Here is a 21,121-nt window from a genome sequence, read left to right on the forward strand (position 1 = left end):
CCCAGTCATGTGTGGGTGCCCATGTCAAAGTGCCCGTGACAACCGGGCTCACAGATCCACAACCCAGCACACCTCGGTTTCTCCAGACTTTTAAAGCATTCAGGTAATTGATGATGAGCTTGGATGCCCTGATTTGTAATTTAGGGACAGTTTTATACACACCAAAGAGTGAAATAACAAAAAGTAACCGACACGGCTGCCACAGGCAGTGCAATGCATTTCAGTGTGTTTCATCGTGCTAGCAAGAAAACAGCCACGCAAAGCACTCCACAGATGGATGCAGTGTAACCATACTCTGACTTACTCTTTTCCAGGAATTAGTTCCTAAAATCTGAATAAAGTCTTATTATATTGATTTAGAAATGCAATCATCGCAAACTTTGGGATTAGTTCATATTTCCTGTGCTGCAAGGGTTTTATCTGTTAAATATTAATAACTCGTATTAAAAATTTCTTAGCACATGTATTTGAGGTTTTGCCATCTCAAAAAAGCAGCTTGAGCTACAGTGAGTAATTCAAACCATGATTTAAAGAGCTTATTTAGCAATCACATCGAGTTTACCTGCTGCTTCATTATCTTTATCTGCTCCTTTTGCTTTCGCTTTTCTTCAGCTGCCATAATGGCTAACAAAGAAAAGCAAACAAGAAATGAGTTTCAGCAGAATAGGTACCTTTTCATTCAGACTTCTCAAAATGAAACATACTTCGACAAGTAACAACACTTACCTTGCTGCTTTTTCGCCTCTTTGGCGGCTCGAGCTTGTTCCTGCTTCTGCAGTTTTCTCAGTAGCTTTATTTGTGCTGCTTGCCTGGCTATTTCTGTTACAAAGGTAAAATATTAAGTTCATAAAAGCAGTACTGACCAACAGTAAAGATATTGGCACACGTACTGTTACCAGGGCACTATGCAAAGCACAAGGCAGCCATGCAAACACGCCTGCATGTAAAGGAACAGCTAAATCTTAATTTGAGAGAAACGTCCTGACCCCTGGGCTGTAAGAGCTCCTCATTTTGGATTAGATGCATGCTGAAAATACAACACGGTTATGGAGTGAAGAACTGAGGTTCAAAGTCATGAACCTGATGTTTATTTAAAACCAGCCCTCGTGCTTTGGACGTGCAGCAGTACTGGGTGCCGTGAGAGCTCTGCTCTCAACACCGGTACCGCAGGATCCTCACAGCATCCACATCTCGTCACTGTCAGGGATTCCAAAGGAAAGGTAATTTCCTGGAACAGCCAAGAGCCTCACATAAATGCTAACCTCAGTGACGCTCAATTAAATTTCTATGCCCACTTTTGTTTGAGCTCAGGGGTAAACAAAGATCTGTTAATTTTTGACAATTTAAAAAATAAATCAGGGGTTACAACGCTATTGGACATATGCTTTTTAAATTTTATAGATCGAAATAATCTATAGAGAAAGCTCCTAGACATGCATTTACACACACACTTCTTCCTTTGAATCCTGTATCTTGAAAAAGCCTTCGATGAAAGCACGTGACAAATCTCCAAGCTAAAATGTAGCATACCCATATCCTAGTGAAACCCATCACTCCTCCTCAGAAAAAAACACCGAATACCGATACCATCTGCTCGTAAACCAGTAACGCCTTACCTTGAGCCTGCAGCTTCCGCAAGAGCTTTGCATCGGTGTTGTCCAGAAATTCGGTGCTGCCGACGTTGGGGGGGCGCCCTTTGCGCCGCCGCGCCCTCGCCTCCTCGCGGGAGTGCGGCCTGTCTGGATTTGGCGGCCGTCCTCTGCGCCCCTCCATGGCCCTGATGCGGGGAACGACCTCCTCTTCCTTCAGGAGACACCACTGCACACCCTTTAATGGACACAGTCACAGACAGGCGTCACAAACACGGGTTCTAAACAGGAAAAATCCATCCAAGACGCTTAGGAACATGAACAGCAAGAGATGTCTGGGCTTTTTCATCCCGGTAAGTTATTTAAATATAAAATACGCAAGAGCTGTGCTGCACTGTTTGGGTAGTACAATATTTTAATGATGCACAGAAGCTATATACTGAAAATTTACTACTACAAACTTCTGTCATGTGCACGACTATACAGGATTTTGAAGACTATGCAGTGACATTCTAATACAGCAGGGATGCCACTACTGTGTTATTTTTAATTATTTCTGACCAAATCAGTTATTGCTCAGTCCTTTCCAAGAGGCAAAACAGATTCCTCCTGATGTGACCTCAGAAATAATCACTCTGGTTTCACACAACGCACTGGTCAATGTGAAGCTGCGGGTCAGCTTCCCCCGAGCGTCCCCCTGCCGAAATCCTGACACGCAGAACATGCCAATGCGGCAGCACAATGTCAAGTGTTCCTTTCTGGGTGTTGTAGCACAGTTGTAAAAACAAAGACTCGTTTAAGTGGTCAAGTTTTATTCAGTACAGTTTAGCTCCTTCATCCACTAGAAGAAAATTAAGTTCTGAAGCAATCAGAAGTTCTAACTGTTGAGATCCCATCCATCTGAACTAGAAGTTTTGGTAACTGGACTCTCTAACTAAACAAGGTACGCAGCAATACGTTCAACCTGTTCTTCACTGCTACTACTGGTTTTATGTGGAATCTCACAAACAAATACTGAAATACTTTAATACAAATATCCACGTTAGTCCTCAGACAGAAATTGCTTTACTTTAGCTGACAGAACTAGAACTTCTCGCGTTTGCTCAGCAGAACAGGAGCTCATCTACCCAACGCTGTCTTACTGAACATGAGCGTCTCAACATTGTAACATCTTTTACCATTTTCCTAGGATTTTTAAAAATGCAGGGGAAAAATGTAAGCTAAGCATCCTCCAGGACTACTCCATAATTTGCCTTAAAAAGGTCTGTAAAGATTTAGAGAATGTCTGCTAAAGCAAGAACGAAAGTTGGTAACTTGTAAAACACATTGATTAAAAATATCTTCAGAAAAAATACATCTGCATCACCAAAGTTTTCACATGTAGATGTACATAAATATTGAAATCATTTGCTGTACCATAAAATACATCTTCATTTGCTTATTCTGACAACTGATCGTTTAATTCTTTCTGCTCATTCTTCGTATTACAAATCTTCAATATAAGATTCAACAAAAGCAAGGGCATTTTGCTGTGTAACATTCTGGTTCCAAGGAAGCTCTCGATGTCTGCAAAAGCACCGTGTTTAGGTCTGAATTGCTCTGTTAGGAGCACCCCAGGAGCACATCTCAGCTCACAGACATGCCCGAGCTGTCCAGAACCACAGCCATGGCCCTGCGCACAGCACAGCATCACTACGGACTTGTTAACTCGGATAATTACCTTCACCACTGAAAGAGAAATCCATTAATGTTCTATCTTTCTGGGTACTACCAGGCATACTCTTCACTCCACTCTTCAGTACATGACTGACAACCTATGGCAGCTCAGTCTGCTGAGCAGTGTGCGCTGGATTCAACACTGCGCTCACCACCTACACCAACCCCATCCAGGAACTCTCATCCCAAAGCTGCAGGTGCCAGAGGAGCTGGGGAGGCAAAGCAGAACTCAGAACAGAGGAGCAGCCAGGGTTCAGGAAGTCCCTCAGATCCTGCAGCACCGGTACCATGGACTGTTCTACCAGGGCGTATTTCTGCCGCAGCGCAGCTCAACTGTTTACATTATAAACTTTAAAATTTTACACCCTTTTTTTTTTCCCAGAAGAAACCTTTTCATTTGTCTAACCAAGTCCCCATGAACCTACCACGAATGATACAAGTGGAAACTACAGGGAGATGCACAGCAATTTAATATTCACACTGCCAGAAACCTGCCCTTCGCGATGCCTTCATTTTGAAGGTTTGTAGTACCAAAGAAAAGCAACATCTGCAAATGGCCTCATGAACTGAAGGAGAAGAAAGAGGTAACCGGAGGAGGGGAAAGACTAAAGAAGTAATATGGGCAACAGACACAGGAAAGGCAGCAGGGCAAACACAGAGCAGATACGCTGGCATTGCGTGATGTTCACAGCATAAGGAATTACTTAATCAGGCCATTCAGGTGCACAGTGAGTTCACAGCCACACGGACTCGTGGCTGCTGTTTTGGGAAGGCAGCCATGCAGCAGGATCAGCGATGGTTTCTCCATAAGCCAGCAGTCAGGAAGCACCCCCCAGAAGCAGCTCCTTGCTACGAGCTCAGCTTTATTGCTTTCAAACTTGCACTGTGTAAACGTTACATATTTCTACACGGTATCACAAGGACGTAAGGCTTAATCACAGCCTGTAATCACCATTGCTGCGAGCAGGACGTCTGTCCACGTTCCCCGCAGTAACATATTCAGGACGTCGAACAGCTCTACCACTGTAAAGCATACCTGGTGTAACTTATATACATTATGCACATGAACACATGAAAAGAGCGTGATTGAACACATACACATACATTACTATCGATATTAAGGAAGAAACAGATTTAGTCACAAGTATCTGCAGCCTGACTAAGATCACACGTGCAGCTCAGAGCTGCTGCACTGCACAAACCCAGCTCAGAGCTGAGCACAGGGCACAGCCAAACCACCCAGAGAAGCGGCTGTCAGCACCGCCCCGGACCAAGGTCTCGGCATCGCAATACAACTACTATTGAGAAATAAGCACATTTCTTAGAAATAATTACCTAAAAACAGACAATGCTTCAGACTGTAGCAAAAATTACTTCACCTAAATTTAAGTTAATGTTCCTCGGATTAAAGACTTTACTTTTTAAAAAGCGGATACCTGCGGTCCATCTCTGGCTTCATAGAAGTCACCCACTCCTATTTTTGCACTGAAGCTGAAATTGTCCCTTGAGATATCCATTATTCCATTTCTGCTGAGATACTGAAAAAATCACATATTTTTCCACTTCAGCTTGTAAATAATTACAACCCAGCTTTGACGTACAGCTAACTTTGTGAGTGTAACGTTCTGCATATTCGGTCAAAAGGGTATGCATTTATAGGAGGTCAAATCAGTAATAGACTGAGATAGATACATTACGCCTCACGACACAGGACATTTTGAAGTATCTTTATTGGAGGGAAAAAAAATGGCATTTTTAATTGCAAGCATGCTCACTAGCATTAGAAAGCAGAAGCTAAGAAAGGCACGTACCTTCACCACCTCAGGATACTGCCGCAGCTTCTTCCCACAGGGCGCAAAATACGCTACTTCTCCTTGGAGACGACCGCCGAAGTTTCGTATACGGGTTTCTCTTTGCCACCTACAGCAACATCAAACAGGTGCATACAGAAACACGCTTTTTAAACAACAAGGAACTAATGTCAATGTAAGATTTTTACATAAAAGGAAAAAGGCACACATCTAAAATGTAACAAGAGTATCATAAATCAAACAGATGAACCCAGGAATCGTTATGAAGTGACTGTCCAAACTCTGACTGCATATGGATTTACTTATATCAAGCTACTTATCTATTACTGGATTTTAAACAGCTTACAACTACATTTCTGGGAGTTATTTGGAGCCTGTACTGGCTCAGATCTAACCAACAGGATTAATTCCCAGCAGCAAAACTGGTAAGAGACAGGTCAAGTTTGCAAATCAGCAAATCTGATTTAAAAGAGATACCACATAAAATACAACACTTGTAACGGATTCATTCACCGTCAGCTGGAAACACAAATCGTTCAAGCCCTCTCCTTACTATTCAGCCTCAGAGTTTTTAACCTGCCATTTCTGTACAAACTGACATTTGAAGGTGTTATCTCCCTTTAAGGAATACCAAGTGTATGCATCGCCTACCCGTATTCTAGAGGAACTCGCAGCTCCCGCTCATCTGTTACCCTTCGTCTTTTTGAAATACCTAAAATAGAATTTCCGATTAATACCTCAGAGAATTTATAAAATGAAAACACCACGTTCCTAAAACGGATTTTTATCATTGTGTGCCCAAACCAAAACATAAATTTTTACATTCTAGCCATTACAAACCTCATGTACCAAGAAAACCAGTGTAACTGTTCTCCTTTTGAAATGCATTTTCCGTTAAGTTTCCTTTAACCTCTACTTCTAAAATTGTAAACAGAAGAAAACCTAATTCTGCCATAATGAACTGTTTGCCTTGCTTGGTGTGCTCAGATATCGTTCAAATAATTCTCTGCACACCTGTTTATCTATTCCAGACCATTTTTATATTTTTTCTATACCAGACCATATTTACATTTTTTCCCAACACAGAAGATGAAAATGAAAACATCCTTTACTTTGAAAATCCACACACTGTAACAGGCTACGCCTTCCAAGAGCGCAGCGTGCAGAGTGCAGTCAGCTGCCACACGCAGAACACTTTCAGGGTTATTCCAGCTGTTCACACAGACGTTGCGTTTGGCGCGGGTTGAGACCGAATCAACGGCAGCAGAGACAAGCGTCAAACACGGGGTTTTAGGGAGCACCACAGGCTGATGGGAGCTGCTGGATGTGAACTGTGTGCACCAGCAAACTTTGGCAGATGCACTTCTCACAGAGGTGCTTTGGACCTCGTGTGAAGAGCAGACTCCTCTTCCTGTGGACACGGACCCCAGAGCATCACCAGCAGCCTGAACCCCTGGGGCCCTGAAGGCCTCGCAGGCAGCAGCGCCTGTCGGGAGCGAGGGGACAGGGTACAGCGAGGAGCCACTGCTGGAGGTGCTCCACAGACAGCACCGGGCACTGCCCGTGCCGGGGCGCGGAGGAACGAGTCCTGCGCAGTGACTGACCAGCTTCAGGCAGAACGCACACAGAAATACTGTCACTGCACCACAGAGACTCTCACCAGGAGAAAGTACCACACCTAAACGAGGACACAACATTCATCCATTCTACCTCCCACCTCCAGAAACAGAAAGAGTCTGCTCCAGCCTTTCCAAAGTATCGTAAATCAACACAGATTCCTAAGGAAAAAATTAACTTTGTATTTTAGCAGTCTGGATTACTCCTAAAGCATGGGAAATCTTTTACAAACTGCAATTAATAGGCTTGTTTCTGGGAAAAATATGAAGTAGATCACATTACACTGCTTCAAAGTGACTATCCTTGGTGACATGGAGTGAAATTCCTATTCCACTGAACCCAAATACGAAAAACAATTAATTCTTAGAGGTCCTTGTTTAAAATCTACTGACTTGCATGTTAATTAATTATCAAGTTTCTAATTCAAAGTAGTAAGTATGCAATTTCACTTAAGGGTTACCATGCAAGTTGAGAAGTGTGACTTTTTAAAATGCATCCTTTTCTGTAGCAGTAATAATCACTGCAGCTTACAAATCAGTCACCAAATGAAGGACTATAAACACTATATAACACCCAGGAAATGCTAAAGATACTTTTTATGAACCTTTTAAACATTATTCATTGTATGTAAACCATAAATCCTACTACTAATTTTGAAAGAATAATGAATAAAGTACTATTTTAACTAAATACAGTTCTTAAATGTGTTGTGAAGGGGCAGAAATAGAAGATTCAGAATGTAAACTATATTGCCTAGAAATTAGAAAGAAATAGTTTAGAATAAAATCGTAATTAACAAAGACTAAATAATGAAAAGCTTTAAAGCCATAAATATCAACACCGGCTATTTCATCTTACTGTCTCTCAAATAAATACGTAAGCTAAAATAACCAAGTGTAACATTCAGGTCTTGAGACCCTGCAGCTCTGCTGACCAATTTCAATGCAAACAGCCATGAGCAGATCAAAGAACAGCCCATGCCGGGAGGGACCTCAAAAATCACCTGGTCCAACATCCCAAAACCCCCGCCACAGGGCTCTCGACAGCCCTGGGGAGGCTGTGCCAGTGAAGGGCTGTTCTCACTGTCAAACACTGCTTACTTGACACCAGAGTCTAAACTACTCCTGTAACTGGTCTCAGACACTCAGACGTTACATGGTACTATAATAAAGACGGTCAGATACCACAGTGTGTGTTTGGTGTAAGAGCAGACGGTGCTGTCCCAAGGAACACCGCAGGCTGGGACTCGGGACATAAGGCAGCTGGCGCAGAGCTCGGGGTCTTTGCTACTTGGAGGTTAAGTGGGGTGGAGTGAGCTGCGAGCCCCATGGACGAGCTCTTCACAGAGGATGAGGTTTTATTCAGTTTCAGTAGGGTTTTTTCTCCCTCAGTGTCTGTATCTGATTCATCTTGATCTTTATCATCCTCATCCTCTTCATCCTCAGACCCTTCTGTATCTGACTCCGAATTGCTGTCAGACTCTGTTTAAAAAAAAGAAATGTGGCAAGGGCACATTATGATTTGATAAATAATGGCAAACACATTTAATTCTAGCACTTGCAAAGTCTTTTGTTTCATTGAACAGGCAGCTTTTCTCACTTAAATGTCTTTTTTTTAGTAACATCTCTGGAGTATAAACAGAAGGTTATAATTAACTACCTAAACTTAAAAATTAGTACAAATATGACAGCATAAAGTAATTCTGTGTGATAACGCACTGCTTTTTCACATGGAATTCTTTGTTTTTCCACAAGGAAATGAGAGACAGGAGCCACAGTATTTTAGGAGACGGTTTACCCCAGGATAAGCCACAGCAAAGACAGTCCCTGTGAACCAGGCAGTGAAGGAAAGTACACGGTGGAGCTGGGCACAGGCTGAGAGGTGCCAGAATGGCAAGTGTGGCCACCTGGGCAAGGAAGAGCCAAGGGACAGACAGGGGAAGGGACTGGCACAGGCTACGGCTCTGAGGGGAAACCAGGAACAGTGCAGGGGGTGCGTGGATGGGAGGGGAAGGAGAAAGGTGAAGGTGGAGCTGAACCCAGGGGACATGGCCACACAGGGGAGAAAGGAGTGACCGGGAATACAGTCATCTCTTTACAACGGGCCTTGCCTTTCTGAATTGCTTAAGTGTCTTTAAAGCAGTCTGAATGCTCTCCATGAACACTGCAGTCCTTACAAGTGTCCTGGTACTTTTATCTTGGCTGCTTATGACCCCGCTCCTGAATGCAGCCAGGACACATGCTGCTCTTGCCACTCGTGTCAACTGAAGGCCTTTGCCTCATCCTTCTCTGGCTGGGAACGTGTGTTCTGGTGGGCCCTGCCTGCCACAACAACCGATCACCAACAGCCTGCTCCCGCCATCCTCCCCAGCACCCTGCAGTGAGCAGGACCTGGGCTGCGCTGGGCAGTAGGGCTGGATGGCAGGGGACTGCAGAGCCACGGCACACGACAGCTGACAGCACACCCCTGCCACACGAACAGGTATTGGGACACCCAAAACAGGATTTTGGGTACAACACACAGGACAGCTGACAGCATCCCTGCCATATGAACAGGTATTGGGACACTCAGAACAGGATTTTGGGTGTGACACAATGGGGGACTGGGAGACACGTGCTACTTTACCGAATAACTGCAGGAGACTGTGTGGACCATGCTGCCCCAACATTTCCTAACTCAGTTTTAAAATATAGTGGGAAATGCATGTTTTCAATACTTTAAAAAGTAAAGTTTCTGCTTTTTCTATGAAAAAGGTTAAACCACCTGATTGACTATCATCAGAATCATCATCTTCATCATCCTCATCCTCATCTTCATCGTCATCATCATCATCATTCGAGTCGTCAGAGTCCTTACTACTGGGGGCATCTGAGTCTACCCCTCGGAACTGCTCCACCACCAGCTTTGCAGAATGAAGGCGGTGCTGGGTTTTTACTGCATTTACTGCATTATTGCTGACTGGTTTATCCTTTCCTGAGCCAGGGATCACAGGAGAGGTAGAGGCCATCACCGGTGTCCGGGTACCAGCTGGCTTTTTCCCGCACGTGCTCAAGTTCACTGGCAAAGAGAAGGGGGCACTGCTGGAAACGGCTGCACTCTCATTGACCTTGGTCTGGGATTTCGGTTTTGTCGTAAGTGCAAGAGGAGCCTCCTGGATGACGCTCTGGATAACTCCATTGGGTTGGTGGTTACCTAAAAGTGCGTTTGTCAGGAATGGGTTGGAATGGTTGTTTTCCAAGGACGTGAGTTTCTGATGAGCTGGTGAACCTGGTGTGGGCTTGGGGCTCGACAAAGCTGCAATGACCTTCTTCAGGCTCCTGTTTGACTCCTGCTTCTTGAGCTGTGCTGCTGGGAATGTCTGCTTGTATTGTTCCTAGGGAAAAACACGGCAGAGGAACTCACTGTGGATTTATTTAGGCAGTAAACCCTATGAAACCTCAAACATCTGCTACGCTATTTCTAGCAGGTCCAAAGTAGGTGCCAGCTACAGCAGCAGAGAGAAGTAACCACAAGCGATGTAAGAACCTCTCAAGATCTTCACTGTAAATCTAATAGGAAAAGACAAACTGAACTCAGGATGAAGCTGATATAAATTATGTAGGGAAGCTTTTTCACTTGCTACATTGCTCTAGACAGTGATTTTCACAGAGATATAAAGCATCCTGAATACAGAATTTTTTAAGAGACTACTCTTATGTACTGCCAAAGGAAAAAACCCGTTTTTCACTCATTTCAGCATATAAAATCTCATTACTGAATGTAAAACCAGCTTTAGTAGTTTGGTCATTTTAAGGCCCAAGGTAAACACAACACACTAACGGCTGCAGTACCAGCAGAAAACAAGAGAAGGCTGTTGGCATAGAAAAATTTCATCAAAAACCATGGGAAAAAGGTATTACTCAGAAGTATTGTGATATTTAAACTCTAAGAAGCATATTTAAAACCTATTTTTAAATATTAAAACAAATACAATACATTTCTGAAGTACTAACATTTAAAACTGAATATGAAATTATGAAAACCTGTAAAATAAACATTCACACAGCTCCTGTTTCCAGTGAAAATCTGAAAGAAACCAGACCACGAAGCAGGTGACGTCTCATCAGCCAAAGACTCATCACCCAAACGTGACAGCAGCAGCCTCTTCCATTGGCAAAGACATATGTTTTCAGAAATATAGCTGTTTTAACTCTCTATTTTTCAGTCCTCACTGGTGACTGGACTTGGCTGTGAAGCCGGGTTGAAGTCACTCTTACCAGTACCACTTAGTTTAAAACAAGCTTTGTTTGTAATAATGAAACCTGCTTCGGTAAATGTACTTCTTTGTTTCTATCCATCTATCTATATCTCCCAAGCCTCAACATTTCTAAAACACTAGATTTTTATTTTCTTCTAATCCCCATGCAAATCTAAACAGAAATTATGAAAACTCATCACTAGTCAGCATAAGCACTATTAACCAAATAAACAAACTGAGAATCTACACAGAATTTGGTAAGCTCCAGAACTGCTAAGGCAGACACAGGTACACATTTATATTGTAGAGGTCTGACCAGTGAAAGGAAGCCCAGGTTCACTGCAGTGGCCACACTGAGTTTTAATGGCTAGCAGTGCATGATCATCCTTCTGTCTTTAAAGAAAAAACAAACCCCAAGATTAAATAAAACATTTTTCTAAAAAAAAGCTTTTCTTTCAGCTACTCTGTTAAGAATCATCATTGAAACAGGTAACTTTAATTACTTTGATTTAATCTGTCCAACTTGAGAGAAAGTGAAGCCATCGTAACATACTAGAGATGGGAAGCATTAAATCACTGCTCCGACTGAAACGAGGAGCAGCACAGGAAGAAGAGCCAGGCCACCCAACTGCCCCATGCGTGCTTTTCTTATTCTGATACTGATTTCAGCTGTTCATTCTCCATAAGAGATGTATGACAAAATCCCTTGGTTCTCTGCACCCACTGCTCTCGCTCTGCAGCTGCCCCACAGGGCGAGCACACAGCTCCAGACAGGCACTGGTGACTCATGTATGTGATTGCACACACCGGGCTACATGTACACGCACATGCACCACCACATAGGTGACTTTCCTCTGAGACAGTTATGGAATAGTTCAGGGCACTTGTACAGTGAATCACCTCTAAAATTAAAGCATAATATTTACTGCTTTAAGAAAACAAAACAAACAGCGACAAAAAACCCCAACCACCACAGTTCAGAATAAACACTACCCACACAACTCATTCATTTACATCATTCAGAAATCCACTCTAAAAGCACGTCAAAAAGCCATGATATGAAAATAAACATACGTATAATTTTAAAACACTGTATTTAAAACATCTTGACAGCGTCTTGCATCTTGTTAGGCAGGCAACACAGGTTACAATCAATAGAAAACAAGTGTTTCTTCACTCACCCGTTTCGATCTTACATCGCTGGTCAGAGAGAGAGATTCTTCAGAGGTATTTTTATTCCCTGCTTTGAGTAGATCAGGGGAAGGAACTACGAGTTTTAAATAGGTTTCCTTTTTGGCTTGATGTACCAAGGACAAAGGTTTCACATTGGGAACCAGTCCCGTGGACTGTATCACACTGGTGTGTTTGTTCACAGCCTCCTCCTTTGCCTGAGAGCTTTGGAAAAGAAACGGAAGCTGCTGTGACAAACCCTGAGGCTGCTTCTGCTGGGACTGGAATGACGGGAGAGGCTGGGAGTCAGACACGAGAGGTATCTGCTGGTGTGTTCTTGCTTCCTGGGGCTTCTCATGCGGTTTCTGCCCATCAGCATTTAGATCTGCTACGCCACCATGCATTAGCACCTGCAAAATATGTATTTCTGACTGTTCATAAAAGATCAGCTAAAGAGCCTTAAAAAAAAAATCATCATCAGTCCTCATGAAACGTTTATGCTACTCTTGGCAGAGGATGAACAACAAAAATTTTAATATCAATCTTGCCATATATTCATTGTTTAGGGTTTTCCTTTCCACTGATCGTTGCAGCATGTGAAGACAACAGCGGAGGACCACTACACCATGGGGTTCTTAAATATATTTTGATACCCAAGATTCCAATCTTGTTCTTCTATTGGCCACCAGGAAAAATAACCAGTCTAATAGGAAAAAAAGCAACTGCAAAAAGCAGAACATACTTCCAGCACACTGCTAGCACACAGCGCTTAATTTCTTTATATTTCCCACTTTATAACAGGAAAAATAGTCTATCAACTGATCAGCTCCTAGCCTTTAAGTAACAACAAAACACACACATGCATGCACATCAAGTCCCCAAGAAAACCCCGAAGCAAACCCGAAGAGTATTCTTAGCATGCATTAATGTGTAGTTAAGTAACTGCTGAGTGGTACAAACACGAGCAGGTCCATTTCTCACTAACGGTTCCAGTGACCAGGCTGCGAGCAGCAGAGCCAGGTGTCCTACCTTGTTCTTGTTTTTGGGATGTGCTTCGTTTTCAGAATCAGATTCCTCATCTTCGCTCTCTTCAGCGCTCTGGTCCTCCTCATCCTCGTCCTCCTCCAGATCATCCGAGTCGCTGCTGCTTATGCCTTCACTCGAGGTGTCTGAGGAGGAGCCCGAGTCACTGTCGCTGTTACTGGAGCTTTCCACCGCTTTTTTTCTGGGCTTCTACCCGGAAGACGAATGCTCTATTAGTGGCTCAGCTCTAGTCTTTTATATCATCTCATCATTAAGCATAATCGTTAAAACAAATAACAGTAAGAGTCTGAAGTTAAGTGCTCTGCAGTCCTTGAACACAACTCTCTGTGCTGCAGAAGACTGCAGAGAAAGAACTGACGAAAGCTGAAATCCCTGGTCACAACGCTGCGCTGAAGCATCCTTCTGACCACCACATTTCAAACAATTCATCAAACTGAGGCCTAGAAAACCAGCCTGGAAGCCAGGTCCAGCAACCTCCACAGATGGACTGCATCCACAAATTTAAAACTAAAAGCTCCATTGCAAACTAGCACAGACAGAGCAATACATATGAGATTAGATCAGTGTTCCAGTGACACGTTCATTTAACTGCATTACTCAACCTGCAACTTCACACTGTGCGCTGTTCAGCAATGTAAGGTTTTGGGGACTGAAAAGAATACGCTCATCAAATTGCTGCTGGGATTTGCTTCTGAAAAATGGACCAAAATCTGCTGAAATACTTTCAAAATTGCATTAAGTTTAAATTTTTGGAAAGAACACATTTGCAGACCAGAATGGAAAAGTAAAAGCAGCGGCACACACCTGTGTAAAAAACACAGGAGCTCCAAAATGCTGACACTGCAAGACGAGGATTTTAGAGTGCAAGGGATGAGCACAGTGAAGCTTTCTGAGGAGCTAAACCGAGTGAGAGCATTTTAAAACACATCCAGAGGAGGTACCTGTGGCCTTGAGTGCTATGAGGGTGGCTATGAGAGAGATGTGATAGTAACTTACTTCCTGCTTTAACACATATTTAATCATTAGAGAGAGCTCGCAGAATAAATTTGGAAGGTAGAGAAACATGGTTTCTACTATATTTTCTACTGTATTGCAGGTAACAGGCAGGAGCAGCAAAGTTTTATGCAGCATCTAAGCAGGACCCATGGAGTCACGGAGAGAACTGTAAGGTTAAAATCAGTCAAAAGGAAGAGGTAGACAGCAGAAATAGGTGACTGGAGGGCAAAAAAGTTGCAGTAATTCTAGGTAACAATGCAGGCAGGAGTATCAGAGAAGCAGTGCTTTTAAAATGTATGCTTTCTTATGAAAACTTTTCCTGAAAGTTTACTTTTTCAAATCTAGTTTTTAACGATAGATGTATTATAAAACAAGAGACTAAAAAGGAAGAGCAATTTTATCTCAACAATCCTTGTCTTGTGAAGAAGAAATTCACTTAAATTAGTGAGAGAAACTTGTCAGTGGTTTCGGATGGGACAGAGTTAATTTTTCCACAGCAGCTCCTACAGTGCCGTGTTCTGGACAGTGACACAAGAGTGCTGATAACACCGGGATGTTTTAGTGACCTCAAGGCCACTCCTGCTCCTCACCCTGCCCCGCCAGCAAGCAGCTGGGGGTGCACAGGGAGCTGGGAGGGGGTCAGCTGGGACAGGTGACCCCAGGTGACCAGAGCCACCCCAAACCACATGGCATCGTGCTCAGCAGTGAAGGCTGAGGAGGAAGGGGACACATTCAGACCTGGAGCATTCGTCTTCTCAAGCCACCACTGCACGTGACGGAGTCCAGCTTTCCTGGGGACACTGAACACCTGCCCCAGCAGGAAGCAGTGAATGAATTCCCTGTTTGGCTTTGACTGTGTGTGCGACTTTACCTATTAAACTGTCTTCATCTCAAGACTTTTACCTTTTACACACTTTTTCCCTTCAGATCTCTTTCCCATCCCTCTGGGGAGACCGAGTGAGTGGCTGCACAGGGTTGAGCTGCGCACGAGAGTCAAACCACAAGAGGATTCAATTTACTTTGTGAACCAGTTTTGAAGCATGGGAGCTGTAGGTGCATCAAGTCTCCTCCATGTGTCAACTGGCTGGTAGCTGCACCTTCTGTAAAATCAGGTTGTCTTTATCGACTCCTGTGAGGAACACAGAAGTACTTCCTATCGACACACCTTCTGCATAGCCACATGCGCTGCCTCACTGTTGGGAAATCTTAAGAATTTAAATGCATTAATTTGGATTTACTGTTTCACTGCTCAATTCAGAAAGATGAAGTTGATACTTCACATGAGGGACAACCATTAGAACGTATGCAGACACTTCAAAAAAAGCAACAGATCTAAGTAACTGTGCCAGTCTGAACTCTTACGTGTTTCATTGCTGGTGTCCTTCACATCATATTTAAGTATCTTCCTGTCTAATATTGGGCACAGATAGAGAATATTTCTTCATGAAGGTTAAGACCATAAAACAAAGGACAAGACCATGATCTGAAGCAGTAAAAGTAGCAATGCCTCCTGCAATCACATCTCCAGGATTCTGTTCTAGTTTTTCCCCTTCACGGCTCTCTATCTCTGGACGTGGAAAGGGAAACACACAAAACACTGCAATAATACTAAAATCAGAAATACTCCATTTATTCATGATGCTGATGAAATACATACTCATAACAACAGCTCCTTAGATGTATGTAGGTGGAAAGAGAAGAGTGTGTCAATGGGCTTACTTAGCTGATGGTGTTTCCTTCCACTCATCAACACTAAGGCTGTTATCTAGTGGAATTAGTGCTACTGGCAGATTTTGGTTCAGAGGCATGTCAAAAAAAACTAAATAAAAACCAAACACAAAAACCTCCAACACAAAAAAACCCAACCCAGAGACAGGGGTACAGATCTTGCTTTAATAAGCAATAAGAAAAACACAAAACATTTTGTACTGGGAGAGACCACTTAAAAATGCTGCTGTGTGCACAATCACAACACTTACCACAACAATTTTTTGTCTGAGTTTTAAGGGGTTTTTCTGTATATTTACCTTATCTTTGATTTTGTCAGCTCTGGTGTCCAAAAGCTGAACTTTGCTTTGCTCCTGGTTATATTTGCGGCCTCCTGCTCCTGAGGTTACAGCTTTCGCTTGTCCTGCAGATGTTGCAGCGCTAGTGGATAGGACAGATGTGCTGACACCAGACACCGCAGTGGTACTGTTCCCATTCACGGATCCATTTATACCTGAGGACAAGATTTACACAGTGAAATCTGAAGCAGCAGATGCTTTCTTTGAGATGTTCAGTCACACCAACCTAGCTACCATGAACACGATACTCAACTGCTCACAGGTTACTCCAAACATACACTAAAAATGTGCCATGCAAGAGCCACTTTGGTTTGCTCATGGAGTTGTTTTAATTAAAACATGCAGAGTACTCATGGTTTAAAGTACACATTTAACGCTGTAAGAAAGGGAAAAAAATATCTGAAATTCTCAATTTTTAAGCCCAAACTATCCTTAAGTTTGGTGAGGGGCAGAAAAATAAGATCTTGAAGAAAGAAGACACAAAAATATACATTGCAGTAAACACCTCAGAGAATAATTTGTTTACAATTGTTAAGTACCAATCAGAAGTTGTGGGCGTGCTATGTGAAGTAACATCCACATTCAAGCTTGCTGATCTGTCAAGAAGACTGTTGTTTTCTAAGAAAATATCCCTAACCACACAAACTTGCTACTCTGCCATCCCAGGACTATTACCACGCTGAAACACACATCAGATCCTAAATTTGCTGCACATCACAGCACCACAGAGAACAGCCTGAGGGATCTGCAGTGATGGATCCACCTGATGGTGCAGAGGAACAGTACTCACTGAGAAGTACAAGGCCTCCTAAATCAGACCACAGACTTTACAAGAAAAGTTTTCCCTGCTACTCAGTTGCAGACAAACTTAGGAAAAGAGCAGGGAAACATCAGTAGGAGCAGCAGCTCAGTACTGAAAGCCCACAGCTGCACATCTCCTGCCTGGCTAACAGAACCAATGCTCATGACTGCTCAGGAATGGGAAGGACGATGAGAGGTAGAAGCCCAAATTCCCCATCTTTCTGCGTGTGCCAACGCTCAATACGGTTGTTCCCTCCACAGCTTCAGCCGTTACCTTTCTCTGTGCTGCTCCGGCTGTTCTTCGCTGCAGCTCTCGAGTGAAATGGAGCAGAATCATGGTTCTGTGCAGGAGGTGCAAACAGAGGCGGAATTCCCAAGAGCGGTGGGAAAAAAGCTGCCCCAGGACGAGAGTGCGCGTCCGCTGCTCGCCACCATTCTGCTCCGCAAGGGAATCAGAAATAAACCTCAGCTGTTACAGTAATGCATTGAAATATTCTGTTGCTGCAAATTATCTAGAGCAGTTTTACTAAATCTGGGACCAAGAAGAAAACACAACACTTGGAACTCCTTAAGTGACATTAATTTCCTGCAACAATTCCAGCCTTAAGTCATTCAAGCCATTCTGGTAAATCTTCCAAGGCAGCTTTATTTAAAAACATTCTGAAAATAAATACTTGGTAGGAAGCTATGTGACAGTGACCACCCCAAAATGAAACTTCTACCCTTACAAACAGGTCGCTCCTGAACACCACTTTTACCTACATCAGAACTACACAAAGGCACAACAACTTTACGCCACCTCTACAACCTCCAGCTTGGGACACTCCAAGGCCTGCACCACAAAACACGTCTGAAGCAGCTTCCCATGAATGCACACATAAATAGTGGAGAATTAGTGGACTCCAAAAAGACAAGAGTTTTGCTTTGATAGAAGCAGCTTCTGGTTTGGAAAAAAAGGTATTTTTAAAAAACACTATTTTCTTTTCATTTTACAAAAAGTTAATGAACTTCCTTATTTTGAAAATTAAAGAACTCTTCAGGTCTGATAATATCAAAGCAATAAGACTCAACTGTTCAGCTTTGAACAGTTTCACATGCTGGTTTAATTGCCCCTCATAAAGACAAAACACTGAATTATGGTATCATTTACTCATGTGAGAAAAGGCTGTTGATTTATGTTCTTCTAAGGTTGCGAACATTCTCATGAGGATTTAAACCTCTTTCCAGTCACTTTTCTTTTCCAATGGGCCTTCTTATTTTCAGCAATTGGTGAATAAGAAGAAAGCAAGTAATTGATTGGAATGCTTTAATTATCCAGGAACCAGTGCTGTATTAACCAATTAAACTAACAGTACGCGATATATTCCACAATGGTTTCACACAGGTGCTTTGTCTGTTTGACCTGGGAACCTGCCAAAATAGTTTATTTGAAGTGCAATCTCCCTGCCAAAGCATAGAGACTCCTAGGTCCTAACTCACCAAGCATGGTACGCAACCCAGTTTATATAGGAGACTACTTAATAGATTATTGATCGCTGCAGAGAAATAAATAGATGAACTGGAATTAAGAAAACCTCTTTAATCTAATGCATAGATTAAGATGCCTTTGCCTTCTCTTAGTAAGAATAATTGTTCATTCTTAAGCAATTATTTTATTAGATGCTAGAGAAATGTGGTTTTAAATGTGAATATAATTTAATTATCAGATTGAGACTGACAGACATTGTGATTATTTTTTTTTAGTATCATGTAAGTAAATAACACTTCAATTTATGAACAGGCTATCTCGACTACAAAATAACTCATAAATTTGGGAGCTTTGACCCAGTGAAACTGCCCTTCCAGCCACAGCCCCTCTGGCTGACACACGAGCACCTCAGGGGGTCTCTCAGGCCCGCGGGTGCCCTTGCAGGGTGGATGCAGCAGTGGCCACAGCGCACGGTGCCAGATGGAGACACAGACTCATAAATGAGCTGATGGACGGTGCTGGGAGTGAACTACACTGCATGGTCCGGCGAATACAGTGACCTCGAGAAAAACAGCGCATTCTCAAAGATCAGGTACAACCAGGCAATGGAGCTGACCCCTAAGAAAACTAGAAGGAAAAAACCTGTGAGTACTGGGAATCACTGTCAGTCTTTGACATTAGCTGTCAGACAGAAATGAAACTTTTTTTAATGAAAGGTAAGAATAACATTTTTAAAACTACTTAAGGAAAGGACTACTCAGTTTTTCTAATGAAGAAAGGAACTATCAGTTTAGTATATTTATTAGATTTATAATCTGTTTTAGTCTTACTGTATCTGATAGACCAAATATATCCTATATACACATACAACGTTACAGGAGAGAAAAATCACATGCTGTAATATCTACAAAGCAAAGGTGGCAAGGAGAGGTAAATGAGTCACACAGATGCTCGGTTTGGGCCTGCAAATCTAGAGCCACGAGCAAATGAACTCGTACTACGTTCTGGGAACCACCAAAAGAACCATTTCAAACGGCATGGGCTAACGAACATGGACACAAAAGCTTTTGGAGTACTGAAAAATAGAACACCTTGTTATTTGTTCTGGATCTTTTTTATTTAAGAACTTCTCTGGCTGATTCTAGAGTAACTAAAATGAGTGGTCGAGATCTAATTCCAGGTACGCAGCCATTCCGGTTTTTATTTTTCTTCCCAGGGAAGCTGCACACAAATGCAGGCCATGGCAGGGCACCACGCAGCTCCTGGTTCTGCAGCACCAGGGCAGGAGGTTTTCAGTTTGGAGAACTCACACCTGCTCACAACACTGACAACCAAGTCTGGTCTGAAAGCAGTGAATTGCCATGAAGTTGAGCTGAAAAACTTGCTATTTGCGGTGTATCTCACAAGAACCAGTAGTATTCGGGCTAACAAAGAGAATGCATGTGATCTGTTCTCCAAAGGGAAGAAGGAAACAGCAGGGAAGAGTGAGTTACCATTTCTTGTTCTGCTGATGACATATCCATCATTCAGCTAAAATACGAGTTCCACTCACAAAAATGAGATTCTCGCATGGAGAAATTTTCCATGTAAGTTTCTGATTCAAGCCAAGATACTTCACTGTAGTCAAGACTACCTAAGACTACAACATTACAAGTTCATCTTTTAAATCTCAGGTTCCATTAGAAGAGACTATTCCTCCAGATACAAATACACAGTAGGGATTCAGCTTGAATGCAGAGAACATGACGTGTATTCAAGAAGTTGATCATTACATTTTAAGCTGAAATCGGCAGAGTTTGCTAGATCGATCCTTAATTTGATCCTTGCTTCCAAGGGAGCTTTGCAAACTGAAAATTTCCTTCATGTTTAAAATGGGCAATTTCAAATTAATTTCATTCCTTCAATTAACAAGTACCATGTAAAAAGTATTCAAGTGACAGAAATGTTGCTTAGCAAGAAAAAAACCCCAACTCATTTCTTCGATGCATCTGTGCAACCTTATTATATTTGACTTGCAATATTAAAGTGTTGACAAACACTACCACCACATTGCAATAAATAATTGAGCCATTTTTACCACATGTGTTGACTGTGGAGCTCAGCGACGCAGCTCCCGTGGAAAGGCCACCTTTCGATACTGCTGATGCTACAGACGGCGTAGAAGACACTGGAGTGGAAGCAGCTGCAGTAGAGGAGACCGACGATGACGTTAACCGCTCTCCAGACTCCATATCTGCAAGAGGAAAGACAAATGTCTGTTTTCTATGGCAGGAAATGAAATCACAAGGGGACTACGGGAGCTGACCATGTCTCAGGAGCTGCACTTGGCTCTTGAGAGGTTCCTCCAGACCTTGATGCGAGATGTGCCTCAGGTGAGCTGCACTCAGCCATCAGGGGAATGCAGCACAACACAGCAGGGAGGGGATGGGCACTGCTGCTGAGAGCCACTCAAGTTTAGCCTGGGATGCCAACAGCCTCACCCGGACCACCCCAAAGCTCCCCTGCAGCTCCGAGTGGCACCTTCGGCCCTCACCTGAGCAGGCCCATAGCTCTGCAGCCTGCTCTGTGCCCACGCCTCCTGGCCAGGTCCCGTGCCCAGCGTCACG

The 21,121-nt window shown here is 43.0% G+C and overlaps 1 protein-coding gene across 1 annotated transcript in view; it reads right to left on the minus strand.

The window, feature by feature from the left end:
- The window catches only part of BAZ2B (bromodomain adjacent to zinc finger domain, 2B), a gene marked incomplete at its 3' end in the record, with an annotated part of 37,190 nt that extends 16,444 nt beyond the window's left edge, over positions 1-20,746 (minus strand). Inside the window, exons 1-12 of the mRNA XM_010187451.1 lie at positions 20,593-20,746; positions 17,322-17,483; positions 16,208-16,401; positions 13,170-13,373; positions 12,152-12,550; positions 9,497-10,106; positions 7,918-8,214; positions 5,768-5,828; positions 5,117-5,225; positions 1,617-1,827; positions 727-819; positions 563-624 (exon numbers count right to left, since the gene is read on the minus strand). Coding sequence (XP_010185753.1) covers positions 563-624; positions 727-819; positions 1,617-1,827; positions 5,117-5,225; positions 5,768-5,828; positions 7,918-8,214; positions 9,497-10,106; positions 12,152-12,550; positions 13,170-13,373; positions 16,208-16,401; positions 17,322-17,483; positions 20,593-20,746 — 2,556 coding nt within the window. The remainder of the gene's footprint in view (positions 1-562; positions 625-726; positions 820-1,616; positions 1,828-5,116; positions 5,226-5,767; positions 5,829-7,917; positions 8,215-9,496; positions 10,107-12,151; positions 12,551-13,169; positions 13,374-16,207; positions 16,402-17,321; positions 17,484-20,592) is intronic.
- Positions 20,747-21,121: the final 375 nt, after the last annotated feature.

This window comes from Mesitornis unicolor, unplaced genomic scaffold (assembly GCF_000695765.1).
Source record: "Mesitornis unicolor isolate BGI_N332 unplaced genomic scaffold, ASM69576v1 scaffold23926, whole genome shotgun sequence".
NCBI lineage: Eukaryota > Metazoa > Chordata > Aves > Mesitornithiformes > Mesitornithidae > Mesitornis > Mesitornis unicolor.